Source organism: Amblyomma maculatum, chromosome 7 (assembly GCF_055883805.1).
Source record: "Amblyomma maculatum isolate TAMU_Amacu chromosome 7, ASM5588380v1, whole genome shotgun sequence".
NCBI lineage: Eukaryota > Metazoa > Arthropoda > Arachnida > Ixodida > Ixodidae > Amblyomma > Amblyomma maculatum.
The window spans coordinates 136,658,302-136,680,713 of record NC_139350.1 but is presented as its reverse complement, the minus strand read 5'-3'; the positions used below and the strand labels follow the sequence as shown (position 1 = coordinate 136,680,713).

General features: G+C 46.3%; 2 protein-coding genes across 2 annotated transcripts; one reads left to right on the top strand and one right to left on the bottom strand.

Moving 5' to 3' along the window:
- Positions 1 to 373: 373 nt before the first annotated feature.
- LOC146184829 (dual specificity protein phosphatase 14-like) lies at positions 374 to 877 on the top strand. The gene has a single exon (XM_084608630.1). The coding sequence runs from the start codon at positions 374 to 376 to the stop codon at positions 875 to 877; it is 504 nt and encodes a 167-aa protein (XP_084464756.1).
- A 5,024-nt stretch (positions 878 to 5,901) lies between these two features.
- Positions 5,902 to 15,817, bottom strand: LOC146184828 (uncharacterized). The gene is made up of 5 exons (XM_084608629.1): positions 15,520 to 15,817; positions 11,435 to 11,641; positions 9,542 to 9,605; positions 8,409 to 8,571; positions 5,902 to 6,019 (listed from the first exon to the last, which is right to left on the bottom strand). Exons 1-5 carry the CDS (start codon positions 15,667 to 15,669, stop codon positions 5,902 to 5,904), a joined length of 702 nt encoding a protein of 233 aa, XP_084464755.1. The 5' UTR covers positions 15,670 to 15,817.
- Between the last annotated feature and the right edge of the window lie 6,595 nt (positions 15,818 to 22,412).

The window sequence follows — 22,412 nt, the reverse complement described above, 5'->3', positions numbered from 1 at the left end:
AGGGGGAACTGCGTGGCGCGCAGAGCGGACTATTGCGGCGCGAAGCGCCTTCAAGCTTCTGGCACGCCAATGCTTTTCAATACGTCTTTGTTTCACAGCCTCCCGCCCTCTTCTTCCTCTGTTGTCCGCTTTGAGTGTTATGACGCAATTGCGCCAGACATGCTTTCTTTGCAGGGAGGTCGCCTACCACGGTCGGGTTGTTGTTGTTGTTGCTGTTGTTCATAACACCGACTCATCCTCTTTGATCGGCGCCCTGTGTAATATTACAGAGGAGCAGTTCTCTGCAACGACAAGCAGCAATAACCGACTATATGGTCAACTGCATTCTGCCAAGAAGCTCTATCTGAGCTGCTTCGCAGCCGTGAACGTCGGGATGTTGAAGCAACTGGGAATCACAGGAGTTGTAAACGCCACCGAAGACTGCGTCGTGACTGACATGCCCACAGAAGTGGACGTGCTACGGATATGTGTCAAGGACAAGGAGTCTCAGCATATCGGCGCACATTTTGACGACGTGGCTGACTACATCCACGCCAAGACAGAGAGCGATGGACGAGTCCTCGTGCACTGCCTAATGGGCATCTCGTGCTCGGTAACGCTGTGCGCGGCGTATCTCATGAAATATCACGCCATGCTGCTCGTGGAAGAGCTCCGGTACATCGTGCAACGGCGCGAGATTGCACGTCCCAACGACTCGTTTATCGAGCAGTTGGGCCTGTACGAAGTCAAGCTGTACGGCTCCACAAGGCCCTCGCTGCGAACCGGGGACTTTCACCGTGTTTACAGCAGCGACGACACCGGCTACGGTGGGCTGACCAAACAAGACCTCTCACGCGAGCTGGGGCGTGCACTAGCGGACGGTTGCGTGATTGCATGATGATGTGTTTCAATAAAGAGTATTACAAGCAAGCTGCTCTAACTGCTATAGGAGAGAGGACAGGTGGTGTAGGCTGGGCACCACAGCTCTGGGAGAGGGGGCGGGGTCTTGGCGTGGACGGGGGCGCGCACCGAATAAGAAGAGTGTTCGTTAGCGCTATCGTCATTAACAGTTATGGCTGCCTCCGACGACGACTCAAACATGTCGTCGTCCTCGGCGTATGAGGACAGCGCGCCCTCTTCGGCATTTTCCGTTTCCGAAGAACGCGCCTGGCAGTTGTTGGGCATCAAGCGCAAACTTGTATTAGATGATGACAGTGACGAGGAGGAGATGTCGCCCAGGAAGCACAGCCGCAATCCAGCCAGGCTAGCCAAGACCCTGGATCGCATGCGCTCCATCCTGTCCGGGGCGCCGCGCCTATTTCAGCAGTGACGACCACCGACCATGTACGACGCTTTTGCAGAACTGCACAAGGCGTTCGAGCCGGACGTGGAGGTGGCCTTCGTCGAGGGCCCCGTTAAAGCTGTGCCCGAGGAGATTCTGCACCACCCTGTGTCGCCGCCGCCCGACGATCTGCCCGTCACCCCGCAGCTCGTCGTGTGCTCTGCCTGCTGCGGCCGAGATGCGCAGCTGGGACACGACCACTGCAACGCCACGCTTCTCGTGCTGCAGCACATGCTGACCGAACTAAAAGAAGACGTGACAAACGTGGTCCGGCCCCCAATCTTCAGCAGCTGTGACTGGAAAGTGGTGCGCGCCGTGCTGTCGGCAAAGCGCCACTACGACTCGCTCCACAGCAACGAAGAAGCGCTGGCCCCGCTCGTCAAGCTCGTCGACTCGGGCGAGGCAAAGGCGTGCTGCTCGTTCATGGAGCTTGCTGTCGAAGCTCCGATGACGGGGGACATGAATAACGCCACTACGTACCACGCGGCGATCGTGGCGGCGGTCAACCTGTGCTGCCGAGGAGGCCGCTACGTGCTGCGCTACCGACCTGTCGCCGCAGCCCAACACGTCTCGCTGCTGGGCTGTGCCGACGACCACAAGCATCAGCGCTGGCTCGACTCCATACATTCCGTCGGCACAGAATTGCGCCGCGCCATACTGCCCGAGCGCGGATTCACCGAGCCCCTGTTCTCGGAAATGCCCCGGATCCACCGCATCGACGTTGGCGGCACCTGGCACGTGACCGAGCTATGGAACCTGGCCGCGCAATGGAAGAAAGTGGCCCCGGCCCTCTCGGAATTGCACGCGGGTGACGTGTGCCGAATCGTCGGAGACCCCGCGGCCGGCGATCCGAGTTGGGTACACTTTGGGCCCACGGTGGCCTGGCTGCGGGAGTTGAGCGAGAAGCTGCTCGACCCGGGGAACGGGTCACAGACTGCGCGACTCCCCCCATTGCTGCTGAACGTCCCGGCCCCGTCTCATGAGCCGCAGCCACGGCGGCGGGAGGTAGAGGACGTGAAGCCGCCGCGAGAGTTACTCAGGCAGCTATTGAGTAGTCATCCGGCTTCCGACATCAAGGCCCTGTTAACGAATCACGCAGCACAATGCCGCAACCACAGCCGCCGCGCGAGAAGCCGCAGCTCATGATTCCAAGCCACAAGTTGGCCTCAGATATGAACGGCACGCTCGTCATAGTGTCCGAGCAGCAGCCCACGTCGCTCAGGGACGTTTGCGAGCTCGTCATCTCGCCCGAAGGTTCGGTGTGCAAGTTTCAACTTGTGGGGCCCCGGGACGTGACTCTCACATTGACCGTGCCCATCCAGACGCCGGCGACATTAACTACGGCTACAATGTGCCGTTGCGCCTTGCTCGTTGCAAAGGGTCTGCGCGTCACCTCGCTGCAGCTCTCGTTACCCCTGGAAGCATCCGCCAACACGGCTGAAGTCACCTATGCCCTGTGCCAGTGCGCGACACGGTGTCGTTCCATGTTGGTGACTGACATGTCTTACAGTATGCTGCGACGATGTGGCCAAGCTACTCATGATTGCAGCAAAGTCTCCCCTGCTGGAAAGCTTTGCCTTCCCGGGCATGCTCGAACCGTCGCGCGTGCGCATGTTCGACGTCATCTACGTATGCATCGAAGCAGCGCTGCGCATGGAGTTTGCCAGGAGGCCCACGGTACACATGCACACTGCCGGCGACGACGGCAACAACGACAACTATCTGCAAGAAGAGTGCGACGCTGTCCGAGCAAACCCAGGCATTGCGTTCACCGCGCCCCACCACGAATGCTGTTCGGATCGCGAAACACTGTGTTGCTTTTGGAGCATGTAGAGGCATCGTAGACAAATGTACGAGACCGCCAAGCAGACGGCGCATGCCTGGCAGCATAGACAAATGCTACCCGAGAAGCACTTGCTAATGCTCGAACACTGGGGAGTTTCGCAGACGTTTCTCCACGCGGTCGCCGCAAATCTCGGATGGGCCACCGAAGAAGAGGCGCGAGAAGTTACCAACTGGGTGTTGACCGAATACACGCGACACATTCTGGTGCGAGCTATCGAAGAGGGACTACTCACCAACATTAGCAGCTACCTACAGAGACTAACCGTTCATGCCTTGTCGGAGCTTCTATGTCCGAGTGATCTATTGCGAGCTCTGGGTAGTCTGGCGTCATGTGCAACAACGAATGAATAATAAGAATGTTTACCACGGTATTCATGCCTTGCCTTACTCTGAGACACGGCCCTCGCTGTGTCGTCTACCACTACACACACACACCGATCAAGCTGCAATCTTTCCTTCAACTGAACACACGAGTGGCGGCCGACGAAGGTCGCTATAGGGGGTACCCTAAATTGTGGGACGAGCGGTCGCACAGTGTACTAATGGGTTTTCATTTTGCGTTCACTCAATATCGACCGAGTGACAAATCTGCAGGCGGCCGAGTTGGTGGTTGCTGTCTAGTAACTGGGGGTCCCCTTGAAATGTGGAACGGGCGCTCGCGTAGTGTACTATTGGGTTTTCATTTTGCACACTCGGCCGAGTTACTGCAGCCGGCCGGTTGCTCGCAAATTTTCAGTAATTGGAGTCCGCATGAAATGTGGAACGGGCGCTCGCGCAGTGTACTATTGGGTTTTCATTTTTGCACACTCGCCCGAGTTACTACAGCCGGCCGAGGTTTGGTAACTCGGGATCCCCTTGAAATGTGGAACGGGCGCTCGCGCAGTATACAATTTGGTTTTCATTTTGCATACTCGCCCGAGGTTACTACAGCCGGCCGTGTTGACAGTTGCTCGCAGAATTCTAGCAATGGGGGTCCCCCTAAATTGTGGAACAAGCGTTCGCGCAGTGTGCCATTTGGTTTTGATTTTGCGCTCACACAGTTTCGGCCGACTGACAAATCTGCAGCCGGCCTGTTAGGGGTTGCTAGCAAAATTCAAGCAATGGGGGTCCTCCTAAATTGTGGAACGGGCACTCGCGCAGTGTACTATTGGGTTTTCCTTTTACAAACTCGGCCGAGTTACACTGTAAAAAAAAGCTCTACTTTACGTAAAACCCCGCTGGTAATGCGTTGCCGAAGACGTTTCCGTGCCATACATTACGACCAAATGGTAATGAGACGTTCCGTCTTATAATTTATTAAAAAAAGTGTTTTAGGGGACAAATGCTTCCGTTTCTATATAATTGAAATACCGTAATCAGTTTGCAGGCCCCTCCGTGTGCTTGAAATGAAAATTTAAGTCCTACTGTTTATTAGGTAAACTTGTTTTGCAGAGACAGGTGGCTCCGCTTTGTTCGAATATAGATACCGTAATGTGTATGCAGACCTCCGCATGATTAGCTATGAAAAATTATGTCATATGTTTATAAAGCAAATCTGTTTTTATGGGACGGGTGCTTCTGCTTTGCTGAAATAAGGTACCATTAGGTGCATGCAGACTTCCCCCGTTAACGAAGGAGTATCCAGAACTCTAACGGAAAAATGTTTTATGTGCAGGTTCGTTTGATCAGTTCCCAGGCAACAGGGTATATGTTTTTCATCAATATCATCAGGAATTCTTATGCCTGTGCAGACTTTTTGATTTCCCATAAATAAAGGATAATACTTCTGCCCTACAGGCGTCATCTTTCAAGACTTATATACATATAGATATCCAAATACATGGCGTTAAACCAGACCCTACGACCAGGAAACATTTCACAGGGAATACATTTTTCATGTGTCATCTGCCTACAATGTTGAGATACGTAGCACACCTTGTAATTTAAGATGTCTGTCACTCATGAATGTGTCATGCAGCATTCCAAAGGACATGCATATATTGGCAAATAGCATGGTATAAGGACAAATATTTTTTGGCTTAACACGGGGCCTGACTTCGCACGTGATGACAAAATAAACGGCCCTGTTAAAAGATGAATAGAATGGCTCGAGATCCAGCAGGAACTTGTTTGCTTTAACACATTTTCTTTGAACTGGCTGAAAAGGAGCAGAAAAAAAAAGCAGATGCAGGTTGAGTTCAACCATTTGATAAATTCACTGCAACAAAATACCGTTTATGCAGAGCTACAATAATTAGTTAGGAAATATGCTTACATACAGCACCTATCACTAGCCTTTTGAATTTTGTCCAGCATCATTGTAAGTCAAATGTAAATACTGTAGTAATACTGTAAGTAGCCAAAAGATCTCAAGAATCCAAAACCAGTCTCTTTGTTAAATTTGCTGTTTGTGTGGTACTGCACAGGTTTTTCTTAAAAAAGGGACTATTGCAAATTCTCCCAGGTGCTTACAGCTCGTGAGAATAAAAAAAGTTAGCCCAACTCTTATTTTTCATGTTAAACATCTTGTAAGACAAGATTATCTCACAATCTGAAGGAATGCAAGAATGTTGTGTGAATGTGGTGCGACTTCATGTGGTGTGGTGGACGCAAAAAGCTTGATTATGCTTCATGTTATTCAGGTAAAATGAATGCTGCTTCTGCCAGAGGAAAAATGCATGCAGCAGAAAACCTGGTCACTAAATGTCTACAAGTATCAAAGAAAAAAAATATCCATCATTTCTTTACTTACACCTTCAGACGTTGTGTCGCAGAGAAGCAGCCAATTTCATTACTTTTGTGTGAACCACAGTGCGGCATTTTTGACCACCATTCCACTTGGTTCCTTTGAGTGGATTAATGTCAAAAATTTCTCTGTAAAAATACAGAACATAACTTCATTATTGTAATTCATTCAATTCTCATGATATTTAGAACATAAAGCTGCTAAGGTTCACCAGCCTAGGTTTAGAGACCATTGTGCCTTACTTTGCATATCATGTTAAGAGCCAAGTTATGGTCAAATATTTATGGAAATTCCCCAAGGTTGAGTAGATTGAGAAATCTACTCATCCTTGGAGGATTCCCCTAAATTGCAATCAACACTATTCCCACTGGAGTTATTTATCAATTTGCTCTCGCCCTGCCATGTGATCTGCCGACTGTCCTGGGTACCTTGGTTGGTAGAGCAACTGCCGAGGAAAGGCGGTGGTCCTGGGTTCGTTCCCCATAACTGGACAAATTTTCTTTCACTGTAAAGTTTCGTAGAAAACTGTATAGCTTAATTTTCTTTACAGCCATTTGGCTGCACTTGAGTGGATGTCAATATATAATTCCTTATCAGAACCAAGTCCTATAAACCACGAGAAAATAAAGAAAGACGTAATGCCATAGCCTCTTGGAGGAATTTTATAAAAAAAAAAAACAATTTTCTCTCCTTGATTCTGGATACCAAGCTGTAGCAAGACTAATCAGCAGCATTCATCGCTACATGCGCAACAGTCGCGTAGCGGAATGCAGCACTCAGGCTTTCGCCTTTCATCACTGTAGTCGCGAAGTTGTCTCGTATTTTTTTTTTTCAAGCTATATGCCTAGCATACCTTCTCATCAACTCTTCTGAGCCTGTAATGAAGCATCAGAAGACAGAGCTTTACTTATACCCACAGTCTTAGATTGAGGCAATACCTGATAACCTGCTAGCACTGCAGATAGGACCGTAATGAATTGAAACTTAGGTGTGAGTAGTATAATTGAACTACATCTATATCGGATTAACAGCTGCCACTATATGATGCTTGAAGTTCACATACTTCACTGGTACTGAGTTTTTTGGACACAGCAGTGTCATGATGCTTATGGAAAGGTCAAACATTTTAACTTTGAAATGCTTGTTGTGCACCAATAAGAAAATAATTACCTTTACATTATACTAGGCAATGCACTCACATTGGAAGCCAATAAGAATTTTGTTACCTCTAATGTTTAGAAATTTGCACCTCTTCTGGACTTGCTAGAGAGTGCAAAAATGTTCGCGAAATTAAATTTTATAGGAAAAATATTTTACATCAACTACCCATTGCCACTATGGTAAGGAAGAGGTCAGCAGTTTTGTGCTCATTATTTCTGGATCCTGATGGTCTCTCACCATAATGTTTACACAGAAAATAGGTGGCAGCCAGCTTTTGATGGCTGTATTGTTGTCGGCACATCGCGGGCAAATGCGCATGCTTATGTGAAGTCTGATATGAGAGCCTGCTATTGGGCATTTTGAGGATGCTTCATCACAGAGTAGTACTTAGATTCAGTGCAGTGAAGCATCTTCAAAATGTGTCGGGGCCGTCGGTGAAAACCACTAATGCAATGTACTAAGAATTGCGCTCCACCTCTGATATGCTTCTTTTTAACTTCAATTTTGCTTTATTTGAGCATTCTAAACACTTTGAAATCTAAATGAATGATTTCGAAGTATACATATTATATGGAGGCTTGGCTGTTGGACATGATGCCATGGCGAATGGGAGTGATTCGGAAAATCAAGCAATCATTCGTGATGCATGCAAAATTTCAAGTGCTGCTATATACTAAATCTGAATAAAGCAATCAGGCATGTCCAAAAAATCAGGGGCCCGAATTTTCAGTCGCTACAAAAGCAATTACAGCTTGTTTAATTTCATGCAGCTCATTAAAACGACATCAAAAGATTAACAAGAAGCCTCGAACGTGTAGGCCCACAGATAGTATTGAATTTTTTCTATAGCAATAACTGACTTCTTATTTTACCCTGTAGAGTTTGTCAGAAAATGTGGTAAAGAACTGCTTCATATCTCATGGAGACAACACACACACCACCTGTGACACACAGCTTGCTCAAAGCTATGTCAAACACAGTTTTCTAAAACCAAAGCAACTAAAATCATCTTGGCATCATACTTTGCATGAAAGCTTCACACAGTATTAAGTACACCGCATGCAAAAACATCTTACAAGTTCACATCATTGGCAAAAAAGAGCTAACTAGTGCTGAACTCAGAAGTGGATTGCAGACTTTTACTTGCTGGTATTTACAGAGCTGTGTTGGTCGTGGTAGGCTCTCCCAGATAGCCATGAATATTCAGTGGATGCCCACATATAGTACTAACAGTAGGGCCAAAATGCCGGAATAACTAGCGCTGTTCTCAAAAGGGTATTTTACCAATGAAATTGTCACCTTCAAATGGTAAGTAAATTCATTTGCACGCTTCAAAACTTATAAACAAAAACCTACCTCTGAATGAACTCCAGTGTTGTTGCTGCCTTCTCTGGGTATGCCATATTAAAAACATAGTAGGCCAAGAAGGCAAGACGGGATGCCTCTGAAAAGCTTATGGCCTCGGAAAAGAGTACTTCCTGCTCACACACCACATAGCAGTTATTCTGAAAAATGCTTCCTTTAAAAATGCAACACAAAAATTACGAGTACATTTATAGAATTGCAATTTTGATAAATGCACAGATAAGTCAAATGTCCTAGTTAGACCTGTTTCACATGCAAGCGAAAACACAGTGATCACTGCTGCAGCAACATGAAAACCAGATTTCAGCTGTTGCAGCGGCTCGAGCGACGCACTTCCAACATGCTACACATTGTTTGCTTTGTCACTGCCGCACGTAGCTGAGTTCACTCAATAGCAGGCATGTGAACCAGCCTTTATGCTTTTAATTATTGAGTGACTGACAGGTGGAACTGTTTCACGCACATAATATTTTTGCTACAGATAACTTCCTGCATCTCCAAATTACATATGTAAGCAAAACTGTCTTATAGCAGGTTTTTTTCTTTTTAAACATATAAAGCTACAAAGTTTAAAAGCTCCCGTTTCTTTTTTTTTCAATGTTATCCCAGGCAACTTCAACGCTTTAGGCATACATGGATGTAGACAGTGACCTCTAGTGATAAAGTCACTTCACTGCGCCACCTTTTGAATTAAAAATATATATATTTATAGTACCTATACAGAAATAAATGCAAAAAAAAACCTCCCTTCAAGTAAATGCAACAAAATTGCAATGGTGTGTATAGCCTCCCAAACATGGGGAACACACAAGGATGCCAAATTTAGGAGACTGAGTTAGCCGAACCGAAAACAGGTTAGACATGTTTCGGACTAATTCTAATGAAGTCAAATTTTGGGCATCTAGCAGGACAATACTGGCTGGTTTCTCACCCAAATTTTGAGGCCACCATAAAGATGGCCATACTCTAATTAGGTTGTACACCAAATTTGGTGAAATCTTATTTCGGGGGTTCAAGGGCGAATTGGGGGGGTATGGTAAACAGATACTTTTTGCAAATGCTCTTTTGCACCACAATGTCAAGTATATTGCTGCACTGTAGAACAAATATATAGAAACGCTTACCATGTGTTACGACAGTCGGAGTGCATGGCAACTCGTGCAGCCTTTCTGGGACGCTTGTTCCTTCCTGAGAATCAGCAAAACATAACATATATTTTAATTCAAACAAGATAATTAGAGTTTGCACCACTGCATGTCCATACCACAGGATGGTAGTCCAGCACCTAACATATCTGCCCATTTCATCGATTTAAATTAACTTTTTTTGCCTAAATGCTGCCTATATTTTAACTGTGTTGACAAAATTACATTTACGGTCGTGATTAAAGAACTCAGTATGAGATGCAGCCAATCACCATATGGCTTAATTTTGAAAATGTCCTAAGCTGTCAATTTCTTAGTATTCAGCACGAGAACATACCGTGGCGCCATCTTTTGGGAGCACCCTCATGATGAACTAAGTGGGATAACCTGCGTTGTACTGTTGCTGTAGGTTGCTTTCCTAAGAATTCAGTTGTGCGTTAGCATTGCATTGATATATTTATTTAATATACATCTAGGTCTGGACCTGTATAAGCTTAATTGGAGGTATTACACCCATTCATTTGGCAAAAAAGCCCTTCACCTAGTCAGAGTTATCAAAGTTGGCAAGCTTTAGCGCTGTGACGACGCGCATTGGCTGCAGCATTGCTGTCATTATGAGCAAAAAAATCAACTGAAGCTGCCACACAAACAGTCAGATGTAAGCAATCACTGAACAGGTAATAGGATTTCTCTGCAAGAGCAGAGGACTCTCAGGAAGCAGCCTGACGGATGCTGAACGCCTTCGCATATTGCAGGCGGAAACAGCACGTACCGTTCGCTTGCTCCCTTCAAAGTAGTAGAGCAGAAAAGTTTGACTGTGGGGATGACTTGGATTAATTTTTATTGCAAGTGTGAAGATGTGGGTTCCACGCAGCGAATTCTTGCTCACTGACTACCCGCATTGGTACTCTGTAGAGAGATGTTTGGTTTCCTCGCGCATAGTAGTTTTTTTCTTTTTTTTTAACGAATATCTCGATCAGCACATCACAACATGCATGCAATGCTCTGCAGAGTAGTTTTTTTAGGAATACCTAGATCAGTACATTACAACATGCATGCAATGCTCTATCTTTTGTTTATTCAGACTTTCATTTCTCACCATGCATACCGCTGCCCAAGGTGGCAGAATCTTCTAGTTACTTCAACAAATTTCCGTATCAACGCGTTAATTTAGAACAATTTCAGACCCTGGCTTTCGCAAGATCCTTCCTTTCTTTTGGAGTGTACTGCTCCACGAAGGAGCCAGCATCTTTTCCATGCTTTCAGCAATAGTATCGTTAGCTTCACAAGTGATAAGCGCAAATTAAAATGGGCACGCCATTTCTTCTGCCGCTCAACGAACTGTTTAGCACCAACTGCGTAAACGAAATCTTGCTCGCTGAAATGTCTGCTGCGTACATCACGCAAAATCCCTTCTTTGCCCATTCCAATCTTCATCAAGGAAGATTCTATGAGCTTATATATGTTTCGGGTAGCAATGGGAGCTGCACCGAGTTCCCTCGCTGTCGTTCGGGTACATAGCAGTAACAGCTTAAATACACTTCAGCAACCGCAGTAACGATGCAAGATCAAAAAGTGCAAGGCTGGCACTCTGTATCAACCTAAACTACAGAAATAAACGCGGCTACTAGCTTTTAAAACGAACAAATTCAATCGAGCGTCTGCTTCAGCAGTAGTAAGAAGAGTCATGTGATCCCACTTTCTCCCCTAGGTCGACACTAGCGCCGTTCGCTCCAGTGGTGGCGCTCGCGCCCAATAGCAGTTGGTTGGCAAAAAACTTCAGTGTGCTAGACATATGTGACTGCAGCTAGCTTCTCTTAATATAGGTTATTGAATCACAATTCAGGAATTTAGAATGAATAAAGAACTCACTTCAAAACTTCGAAACAGGTGTCCAACATCACCTTTAAAATGAGCTGCCAGGAGTGGCACAAAAGCTGCTTCTTTGGCATCTTGATTTCCTCGCTGTTCTTCAAGTTCCATTTGCACATAATAGTACAGCACTTCCTTTTTTGAGCTAGATTTCAAATGGTCAGCCAGTCCAGAAGCACACATTGCCACTTTTTCCTCTGATATGGCCTGAAAAATTTCAATACACAAGGGCATCAAAACATTTATAGAAGGCATAAGAATAAGCTATGCTTATCTCAAATGGTGAAATATACAAACTGAGAACTGTTCAATTATCTTTAAGGTAAGCAGTACAGTACCAATACTGCAAATGACACCCCAAAACTACACAGACAGGCAGTGTGATTTTGCAAGGTAGTGTGCTATGGTGTATATATCAGGGTTCACGCTGGTTTTGAGAAAACATTCAAGGACTTCAAAAGCATTACTTAAATACCTTCGAGGACTATAGTGAGCCGGGCACGTTATCAAAGCAGCACTTTACAGCACAAATATATCTTTCATCACACAAGAAACAACCACCACCGTGAACCAATTTACTTTTTATTCTAGACATTTGTGAAAATTCCCCTCTTTTTTCTAAGCTAAACAGTGGCATTGCTATAGTATTACACCATTTTCTAGGCACTGTTTCTCAGGCAGTATAGCTTATTACTCATGGATAACGGTAAAAGTGCTAAAAGCAATTTCAATTCTTTGCATATATAGCCACACACCATCCAAGTCCCATATGATTTCTGCTGAACCAACATTACTGCTGATATCAAGCAATTACTACCCTCTGTTTTATCAGCATTAACTCCTACCACAGCATTTATTTCAGGAAAAGTCACTTCAATCTTTTCTTTCTTTAAAGTTTCAATTTCATTCCAACATTTTTTTTCCATATATCTGTGGCTCACAGCTTCCTCACAAGCTTATGTATTTATGCTGAATTCCTGAAAATGAGTAACATTTGAAAAAACTTCCCAAGTTTCTTCGGAGGATGAACTTTACACATACAGGGCCACTCATGGCAAACTGCCTCATATAGCTTGTACACACCCAAACGGCTGAAAGCTTGATGAGCACGATTACTCCTTCGATTTCCTACATGCAGCTATGCCTTCTCAATGGCAGCATAACAGTATTTTGTAAATTATACTGTTGTAGGTCTTCAGAAATAATGTCTGAATACAGTTTAAGGTCAGTTCAGTGAAGATTGGGAACTCACAAAATATTTAGTTAAATTCGAAATTTAATTAAAATGAGTTAAGCATTTTTTGGTCACTTAATTCGACACTTTTGATGTTATGGCACAGCAGCATCCACAAAGCTGTCGTAGAATTATATTGAAAAAGCGTATTCAGCACCAAAAATGCAATCACAGCCTGCGGAAATGAGACACCACCGGTGTGAATAAAAAAAAGGGTAGAAGCAGGCTGCATTTAGGAACAGCTGAGAGAGCAGTAATAAACCCATACTGGAAAACGTTTGGAGCACTGAAAGGAAGTTCTGGAGTCCTAGGTTGAAACACTTTCGATATTACAATGTTATGTTCTTGATATGCAAAAATATACACTTTAATTCCCTCTATTCAGCATTCAAGCTTTGCTGACTATGCACACAGCTTCAGCAAGAAAATACAGCCAAAACCTGTTAAGATGCATAAAATAATGCAACTGACCTGAGCAGAAATTTCGAACAGAGTATCTTAAATGGAATGCTTGCTTCTAGATTTAATAACGGAACATTAAGTTGGACGAAGAGCTTTTGTCTACTTTGACTTTCAAGCTTGAGCGATGCTGGGGCTTTCTTAATTGGAACATGCTGGTGAGAGGCCCTGTATGACTTTCCAACACCCAAGAACATTTCTTGTGATTGGCACCTTCATAACCTCCCCCCCCACCCCTTACCCAAACCCAGAACATTTCAGCCATGCTTTTGTCTGACATAGGCTTGACATGCATGGTATTAACAGAGGATCATTGATGAAAATTCTGCTTTTTTCAAGCAGAATCATTAGTACAGCTTGTGTCAAGGAAGAACGCAGTCAATTCTTAGCTTGACACTGTCATTGCTATTATCACTGGCAATTCAAAAGGCTGGAAGAAGATGCTATATCAAGTGCATATATTTTTTTACAATTAATTCCCTGCAATCGTGACGAGTTGCGCATGGGCTCCATGGCGAAGAGCCGCTTTTAAGGCTTGCAGGGCTGCTTTTGAATCTGTTAAAATAAACCCCCGCCGAGGGCTTTGCTGAGTGATATGCCTAATCGCGACACGAAGAGCAGTTAGTTTTGCGGCTCACAACTTCATCACTATATGCGTTAAATGGAGGACATGACATCATCTACCAATGGCTTCCAAGACACAGCGGCATAGCGGGCAATCTCCAGGTAGACGGGGTCGCACGAACAGCCCACCAAGACAGCGACTGTGTGTTGATCCCCTTTTCGAGGGCAGATACAGCGGGCAGGCTTCGTGTACTTGCACTGGAACACACGCTCTCCTTGTGGAATTCTGGCCAGTTTGCGAACTACCGCTTAAAATCTGTGACCTGAAGCTCCGGCTTCCACCTGGCCTACCCCGACGTGAAGAAACATTGCTGTACCGCCTGTGAGTTGGTGTAGCGTTCACAAACTGATTCTTTTGTGATAGGTATGGCAAACAGCCCTGCATGTACAAACTGCAAGTGCGACGAGACTATAGGCCACATTCTTTGTGAGTGCCCCGTATACAGTAAGGAAAGACAGTGACTATGCCGTGCGCTGGAGCATCTAGATGGACACCCAATGACTGAAATTAAGATTCTAGGTCCCTGGACATGGCGATCGTCTGGGGTGAAGGCCTCCAAAGCACTGCTCCGCTTTATGAAAAATACAGGACTGATTGAAAGGCTACGATTTTGCTGTTACGTGATATGACTGTGATGTGATGTGTGTGATGTGACTGTACTGGCTTCACCCATCCTTCTCTTATGCACAACTTTTATATCCACGCACCCCTTTCCCCCAGTGCAGGCTAGCAAACCGGTTTCTTTTATCAGTTGACCTCCCTGCCTTTCCTCCTCATCTTCCTCCTCCTCTCTGCAATCGTGTGTGGCAGGTTTTACATTTGCTAGAGAACAAATATTTATAAAATTGAATGCTTTTCTACTCTATACAAATTACCCACAGTGAGATGCATGACTAACTGGTGTGCTGCCATTGTTAAAACTGTCGGATACTATAACAGGTGTAAATACATGTAACTCACAGCATGCCATTGCCCTGCTGTGCTTCTCACGGTTACCTGATGTATTTGCATTGGATAGCATTTTTCTGTAAGCAACATGATTTTAAAAAATGATTGATAGCCCATTGTCTGGCAAAAAGTCCGCTAAATCTTAATTTAGAACAACAAGATAGCCGGTTTGGAGAAGTTTAGGAGCAATGTATTGCGTTTTGGAGCAGGAAAAGAAGTTTAGAGCAGAATAGAGCGAATCATCTGCAATTATGAGCTGCTCACGGCTGTACTGAGTCACTATGGCAATTATTAAATTCCTTGCTCCAAAAAGGCCTCTCTTTAAAACAAAAACTACCAAGTGCATCACGCTGCATCCTTCTCAATAGAAATTCATAGCTCGGTCTTCAAGGGCCATACAGAAATTCAAGAACTCTCAAGGCAGATGAAAACATTTCCGTATTCAAGGGTATTCAGGGGACTCACATGAACAACAATTTATGGAAGTGTCTCACAAGTGCAGCTCATTCAAACGGTTCGCAACAGTTCAGCTCAAGTTTTCTTGGCTTCCTAAAAATCCTAAATATTTTTTTTTTACATTGCATCTGCAGAAAACTATCCACTTTTTCAAGATCTGCCTGCCAACAATGATGAAGTCCCAGAAGTATTTGGTACACAACAAAATTCTATTCTCTGAAGCATTTCTGCCAAGCAGCCTGCAACAATGGCCACACTATGATGCAAAAAGGCACAGTTAACTATCATATCTTTCAACACTCACATCATATTAAAAGCAACAGAATAACAAAAATCATTTCTGATCAATACAGAGACCCTCACCTTAACGTCTTTTCCCAGCAGCTGGTCAGCGTGCCCATAGAAGAATGGCACATGATACAGAAGAGGCCACTCCGCTTTGATTGCACTGGTCTGATGCACTGGGTCATCTGAATTGATGAAGTTTCTCTGAAGGCTGTAGGTTTCTTTCATGTATTGCAGCGCTAAAGGTACATTTATCTCCCTAAAGCTCTTTAGGCCCTCCTGTTTCAGAAACCTTAACTTGTCTTTAGTAGCATCGCTACTTTCAGTAATTATTGGCTACCAATTCAGGCACCCGTAGGATACATTGGGACGCTTCATTGAAGGCTGCGCTGGTGCCTGAAGGGCTTGTCTTTTGCCACGAGTTAGGTTTTCGACTCTATTTTCCATTTGCTGGAACAGTGAATCATAAATACGGCCGAGAAGATGGCCATCCAATCTCCTGTCTTGAAGAATGGGGAATTCTTCTACGACTGCTTGAGCCACGCTGCGTATAAATTTTTGTCTTGGTCGTGTGCATTTCTCCATCATCTGTCCAGCAATGCATTGCACAAGGTCCCGCCTTTCTTTTGGGCGAAGAAGGGGACTCCCTGCCCTTAGGCAGGCTTGCACATTTTTGGGAAAGCGGCTGCTGTCTAGTGTAAATCTGAAGTCAAGTTGAAGCGCAGCAGTATCTGCAGCATCCCCACCACGACTTGAACCACTTGCACTCTGTATGCTTGAGCGATCTGATGGAAAAAGAAGCATTTAGGAATTTATTAAATCTGCAGGACAACTAATGCTTGATATAGTGCACTTGATAAATGCCCCTAAACCATACAGCAAAGTGAAGATATGCTAGTATTGCTTGAAAAGAGTAGATAAAAATGCTCAAACTAATATTTTGATTCCCAGCCATTCATTCTTAGAAGCACTAGAGAGAAGGGCACTATCATTAGCAATGTGGATAATGCAATTATACTTCTTCTATACAACGCTCTTTTCCTGAGTCACGTACACTACTGCTGTCTCGTGTGGAGTACGACGTCTGCTACAAACATAAATCGATTATCTTTACTTCAAAAAAGGTTATACGTTAATATGGTAAAAGGTAATCTGCAATGTTCCCGTAGATGCTCATACCGCACCTTTTTTCAAACAGTTGAAATTGCTCACACTGCACTGTGTTAGATTTCAGGCTGCTGCTAGCCTATCGTAAAGACGTAAAACAAAACCAGTCTTTCATCACGTCCTTAATGCAGTTAATTAGAAACAGAACAGAATGCAGTACACGGTCTTCAGAATACTGGTATGTGCCGCCTCTTCGCACTAACTACGCTTTCAAATGTTACACCATTGCTTACCACGCCTGTTAAACACCCTCACACGTAACAACATTGATTTCACTTCTTGGTCGGTCTCGCGTTTGTATGAGTTTTTCCTTTTGATATCAGCCTTTGTCAATCACTGAAGTATGTCTTTTTCTTTCCTCGCAGGGTCTACTTTGTTGAATGGTTCTTTCACTGTTTTTGTTGCTCAAGTGTATACTCCGGATTGTGTGGCTTTACTTTGGTTCTTGTAATATTTTCTTAGATTGTATTTTTGTTTGCTGGCATAATGTCAAAGCCAACATGTTCTTATTTTTTTATGTATTGTTCTTATGTTTTTCCTCAATCAGTGCCTGTGTCCGCTGCCGTTGCCCTCAGACTGGGTTTTAAGGCCCGTCAAGTTGCCGCGCGCAAATTTTTCCTTAAATCCCCCATAAATTGTATATTTATGGAAATAAAGGCAATTCGATATTGCCGAGGAGTCTCATGATGATCTCTATTATACAGTAGCTGAAGTGGTCAGGCTGATGAAGGAAGGAGTAGCCAAGTAATAAAACGTTTCACATTAATAAGGGAGCAAGTGAAGAAACCCCTTAAAGCTACACAAAGGAAAAAGCCATTAGCTATTGCTATAGGGCAAGGATGCTCTATAGTGCTGGCCAGCCGCATGCATGCAGTTTCCAAAACAAAGCAGGATCGACAACTGCGCTCACAATGCACAGACGGTAACTGTGGAACTTGACTTGAGCTTATTTGTATTGCAATCGTCCTACACTGTAAATATGTTCATATCAACTGGATTCATCCAGCAGCTTTCCCATCAGATCTCTGATTGTAAACTACTTCCATGAATAATGTGGGAGTGTCGTCTCTGAACGAGTTCTTTTGGCGGTCATAACACAAGGCTTGAAGGAAGCTGATTTAGAGATTTTTGGAAATGTTTCATTGCTACAGCAAGAAAGACGTTACTAAAACGGGCACGCTCCTGCTGCAGACACAGTACAGCTTCAATTTACCTCCACCACACCCCTCAACCCGCTCCTGGGCGGCTTGCTAGGGCATCTGCTACTCATTTCTCAACTCTGAAGGGAAGGAAATGAGTAATGTTTTTCTAATGGTTCCTCACCTAGTTTTAACATACCAAAAAGCGATGTTTTTCGGTTTTACCCGACTCTGTTATTTTTTACCCACGGATGTTCATTGGTTAAACCAAAAAGCACGTAGCATAACTATGCTCCACAATCAGTCATGCAAGATAGATATAGGCACAAGTATAAAATAGCCTTCATAGATTAGAACAAAGCACTCAATTCAAAGTCTTAGTAGGCATGCTGGCATTGTGAAACAAGGGTGTGGAAGGGCGTTATGTAAAATACGAAAGAAATCTGTCGGCTGGACATCAGCATATTATTCCACAAAGAAAGGATTAGTATCTTAACAAGAAGAAGTGCTAGGCAGGAAGACACTATACGTCCAAATTACTTTCTGCTTATCTGCATATGCGACTTTGGAGACCTCTGGACTAAAACATTTAGGGGTAAGAATTAAAGCGACACAAAGAGAAATAAGGAATTTAAAATATGGATAGAGTATTCTTTCTCAGCTGCACCAACACATTTTCTGAGTAAAGAGGTTGGCGCGTTGCTAAAAAAATTACAAAGTATATTCTCTAAATGCTTCCGCATTCAAATTGTCCGTTGGATTTGCTCATATCCTAGTCAATCCGAATGTCCGGTCAACGAGAGCCTAGCCTGCATCACGGCAGCAGTAGGCAACAGCAGGGTTCTAGCTGTATGACGGCATAACAATTCATAGCATGTGCCATGATACTTGTGAACCATGCAATGCCACTGCATGTTTAAGAGCTCCAGGTGATTATAATATCTACCCCTCATAGCCTTGATAAACCTTAAAAGCCAGCACAAACTGAAAATATGTAACACTATGTTACCACTACTCATGGGGCAAAAAATGGTGCCTAACAACAATGGCTTAACTTAAATTTAGGACAATGCACTGAGCTGTTGCAATGAAAATAATAGGCGCAACGTTCAGAGACAAGAAGGGAGCAAAGTGAGCCAGGAAGCACAACTTCGTTATGGATATTCTAGCAGAAATCAAGAAATGGAAATGGCAGGGTGTGTAACATAAAAAACATGGACAAGATGGCAAGCGATGGCAGCTAAGGAACTGATTGGAGTCTATAAGAAGGCATGCTTAGGAGGGCATGGCAGAACGTTAGTGGGCAGATGAGGTTTGTAATGCTCTCAGAGATAAGGTGGCTGCAGCTGTTACATGGCACAGGTAATTAGAGGGAAGTGGGAGAGGACTTTTCTCAGCAGTAAGTACAGCCAAGCTGAAAGCATATAATGATTCAGAATGACATAGTAAGAAACACTACATTTATCACAGAATTCTAGCCCTTCACTAGTTGACCACTATATGCTAAGCCTGCGTGTAAATGAAGGCAGTTAGTTCTTAAAAAAGTATTTCTTTTGATTATAAGAGCAGGACTTCTGCTCTTGCCCTTTTATATTTTTGGCAGCAGTCAAGCATTCTTGTTATCACAAATAGTGTTCCAAAGTGACTCAAGCTATGATGAGTGTCACATTGCTGACTCCGAATAATATCAACCACCTGGATTCTTTGAAAAGCTCAGATATCGTGCAATCGTGAATGCAAAGTACCATTTAGTGATGTTAGTGCACGTTAAAGAGCTCCAGATAGTTCATATTATTCAGAGCCATTCACTATGTCATTCTAGCTTGTGCCTGCAAGCAAGTGTAAACATGTGTTGATGAGAGACAGTTGCAAAATAATGGAAAGAAAAAGAATGCGTTACCTTCCACTGTAGATTTAGCCGTGGGCGTAGCATCGGTGACAATAAGTATCCTCTGCTCCAAAGGCAGGTGTTCAAGTACTTCTTGAAATGTGTCTTCCTCAAGTTCTGTCCAATCGTGAAGAAAAATCTGATGGGAAAAAAAATTAAATCTTGAAAACAGTCAGTTTTGTTAGACAGCTGCCTCATCTATGAATATGTACAGCCGTCAGAATGCTTAAAGTGAATGCTCAAGATCGCGGCCTCGCCAAGTTTAGCACCATTCAGCACCAGCCACTCTGTCTAAAAACCCCTCTCTGATAGTAGTCGTGATAATAGTCATCGTACTCGTCTTGCGTGCTGTTCCGCCGCTGCGCTTGCGATAACTGTGGTGCCTGTGCCGCGGTGGTGGGGGCGATGGTTCTCGTTGATGATGATTATAACGATCGCCGCCGTTCCACGGCTCCGCCGCCGGAGCAGGAGCGGCGCGTGGAGCAGGGACAGTGGCGGGCAGCGGGAGACCCTTGCAGCCTACAAATTTGCAGACAGGCACACGACGTAGTTAGGGCGCCGCAGCCGCCCAAGATTCCCAAGATCATCTTTATTAATCCGTCCGTGTCGTGGACGGTAGTTTCGACGGTCTTGAGCACGCCGCCCAGCGTAGTGGGGACCTGCGGCTGATACTTTGGCGGGAGCGCGGGCGGGCACACGGGACGTTTCGGGCAAAAGAGCATGGGGTCTGTCCAGGGTATCGATGGAATCTGAATGTGGTGGTCCAGCGGTCGCAGCGGTGCTGATGCTGCTGCCTCGTTCTCTTCGTCCTCTTCGTCTTCTTCTTCCAATTCTTCTTTCTTTGGCGGCGGCGGCCCTAGCGAGCCCGGTTTCGGCAGGGGTGGCAATTCGTCCTCGTCTGCTTCCTCGTGTTCCCCGGAGTCGTAGTCCCACACGAAGCCCGGACAGCGTCGCGGCGGAGGGGTGCACTCTTCGCATTCGCATTCGAATGCGGGTTGCTTTTTGCGCAGATGCAGCTCCATCTCGCGCGTGGCGTGACATTGCACTGCTGCTCCTTCAGCACGGCGGCGGGAAGGTCCTCTCTTTGGCACTAGTCCCGATCTTTCTTGCACGTGTCCAGCTCGAGCTTTAGCACTCGCTTGTCGACCGTCACGTCGCTTGTCGACCGTCACGCAGCACACGCAACTCGACCTCCGACTTTGGACAACATGTCGGGGGTGTGGCTGCGAGAGCTCGAGTCCAAGGCGAAGAAGCTGCTCGCCGACCGACTGCTCAATTCCAAGCGGGTCGCCCAAGACGAGACCATCAAAGCGTGGCTCGACGAGGTCGAGCCCAAGGCGCGCTGGCGGCTAGCCTGTCGCCTGCGCGCGGGCAAGACCAAACAGCAGGCGGATGTCGAGGAGTGGGTCGAGGAGCTTGGAGGAACCCGGGCTTGGAGTGGAGAGCCATCGCCCCCACCACCGCGGCACAGGCACAGGCACCACAGTTATCGCAAGCGCGGCGATTGCAGCTTGTCGAGCAAGCCGGCCTTTTCGACAAGCCGAGCTCAACTCGCCCGACAGCCTCTTTGTGTCGGTGCACAAACCCTAGCACTCGGCGTGGCCCTCGAGTTGCCCGCGCACGTCTTGCAGCGTGACGTTGTGCTCGCTATACAAGTCGTCCAACTCGCGCTGCATCCGCGCGCGCAACTCGGGCAGCACCGTTTCGTTGTGGTACTGCAACTCGGCAAGCATTTTCTGCTTCTACAATCGACAGATGTCTTCCACGTCCTGGCGCTGCTGCTGCTTCCAGGTCCTGGCGCTGCTGCTGCTCCAACTGAGGTAGCGTCACGCGAGTGCGCACGTCGTGCGCGGCCTAGAGCTCGTCCTCGAGCTGCTTTCGCATGGCGCCGAGGGAAGCATTGTATTGGCGCTCGGCCTCGAGCATCGAGTCCTTCCACAGCTGGCGCGTCTTGGTCTCGCTGTCGAGCCAGGCGAAGCGCTCGTCGAGCCGCTTGCGCGCCTCGCTTTCCTGCGCGGCCACCCGACGCCCCACGACCGTGTCCTCGGCCAGAGCGACGCCATCGAGACGGCTCTGCAGCATCCTCTGCGCTTTGGCCTCTTGGGCGTCCAGCCAATCGGCCACCGAGCCGTACGCCTCGCCGCCCAGGCGCCGCATCAACTCGCGCCGCACCTGCTGTTCGCGCTCGATAAGCCATTCTCTCATGCCGGGCGACATTGTCTCGGTGGGAGGAGACGCGGTGGTGTCGCTGCGCAGCCGGCGCAGCAGTGCGCGCTCGGCCTGCTTGCGACGCTCCTCGACCCACTCCTCGACATCCGCCTGCTGTTTGGTCTTGCCCGCGCGCAGGCGACAGGCTAGCCACCAGCGCGCCTTGGGCTCGACCTCGTCGAGCCACGCTTTGATGGTCTCGTCTTGGGCGACCCGCTTGGAATTGAGCAGTCGGTCGGCGAGCAGCTTCTTCGCCTTGGACTCGCGCTCTCGCAGCCACACCCCTGACATGTTGTCCAAGCGCGAGCTGATGAGTTGCATGATGCGCGCCACCTGCGATTCGAGCTCGCGCAGGTGCTCGTACTGCTCGTCGAGCTGGAAACGCAAATCGCTCACGTTGCCGCGCGGTGATTGCAGCTTGTCGAGCAAGCCGGCCTTTTCGACCTGCAGCACCTCGACGCTGTCGTTGAGCTGTTGCTCGAGCAGCTCGAGATCGGCGAGACTGCCCCCGATGGCTTTCGCGCGTGACCGTCGTCCACCTCGGCCTTTAGTTCCTCGACGCGCTTCGT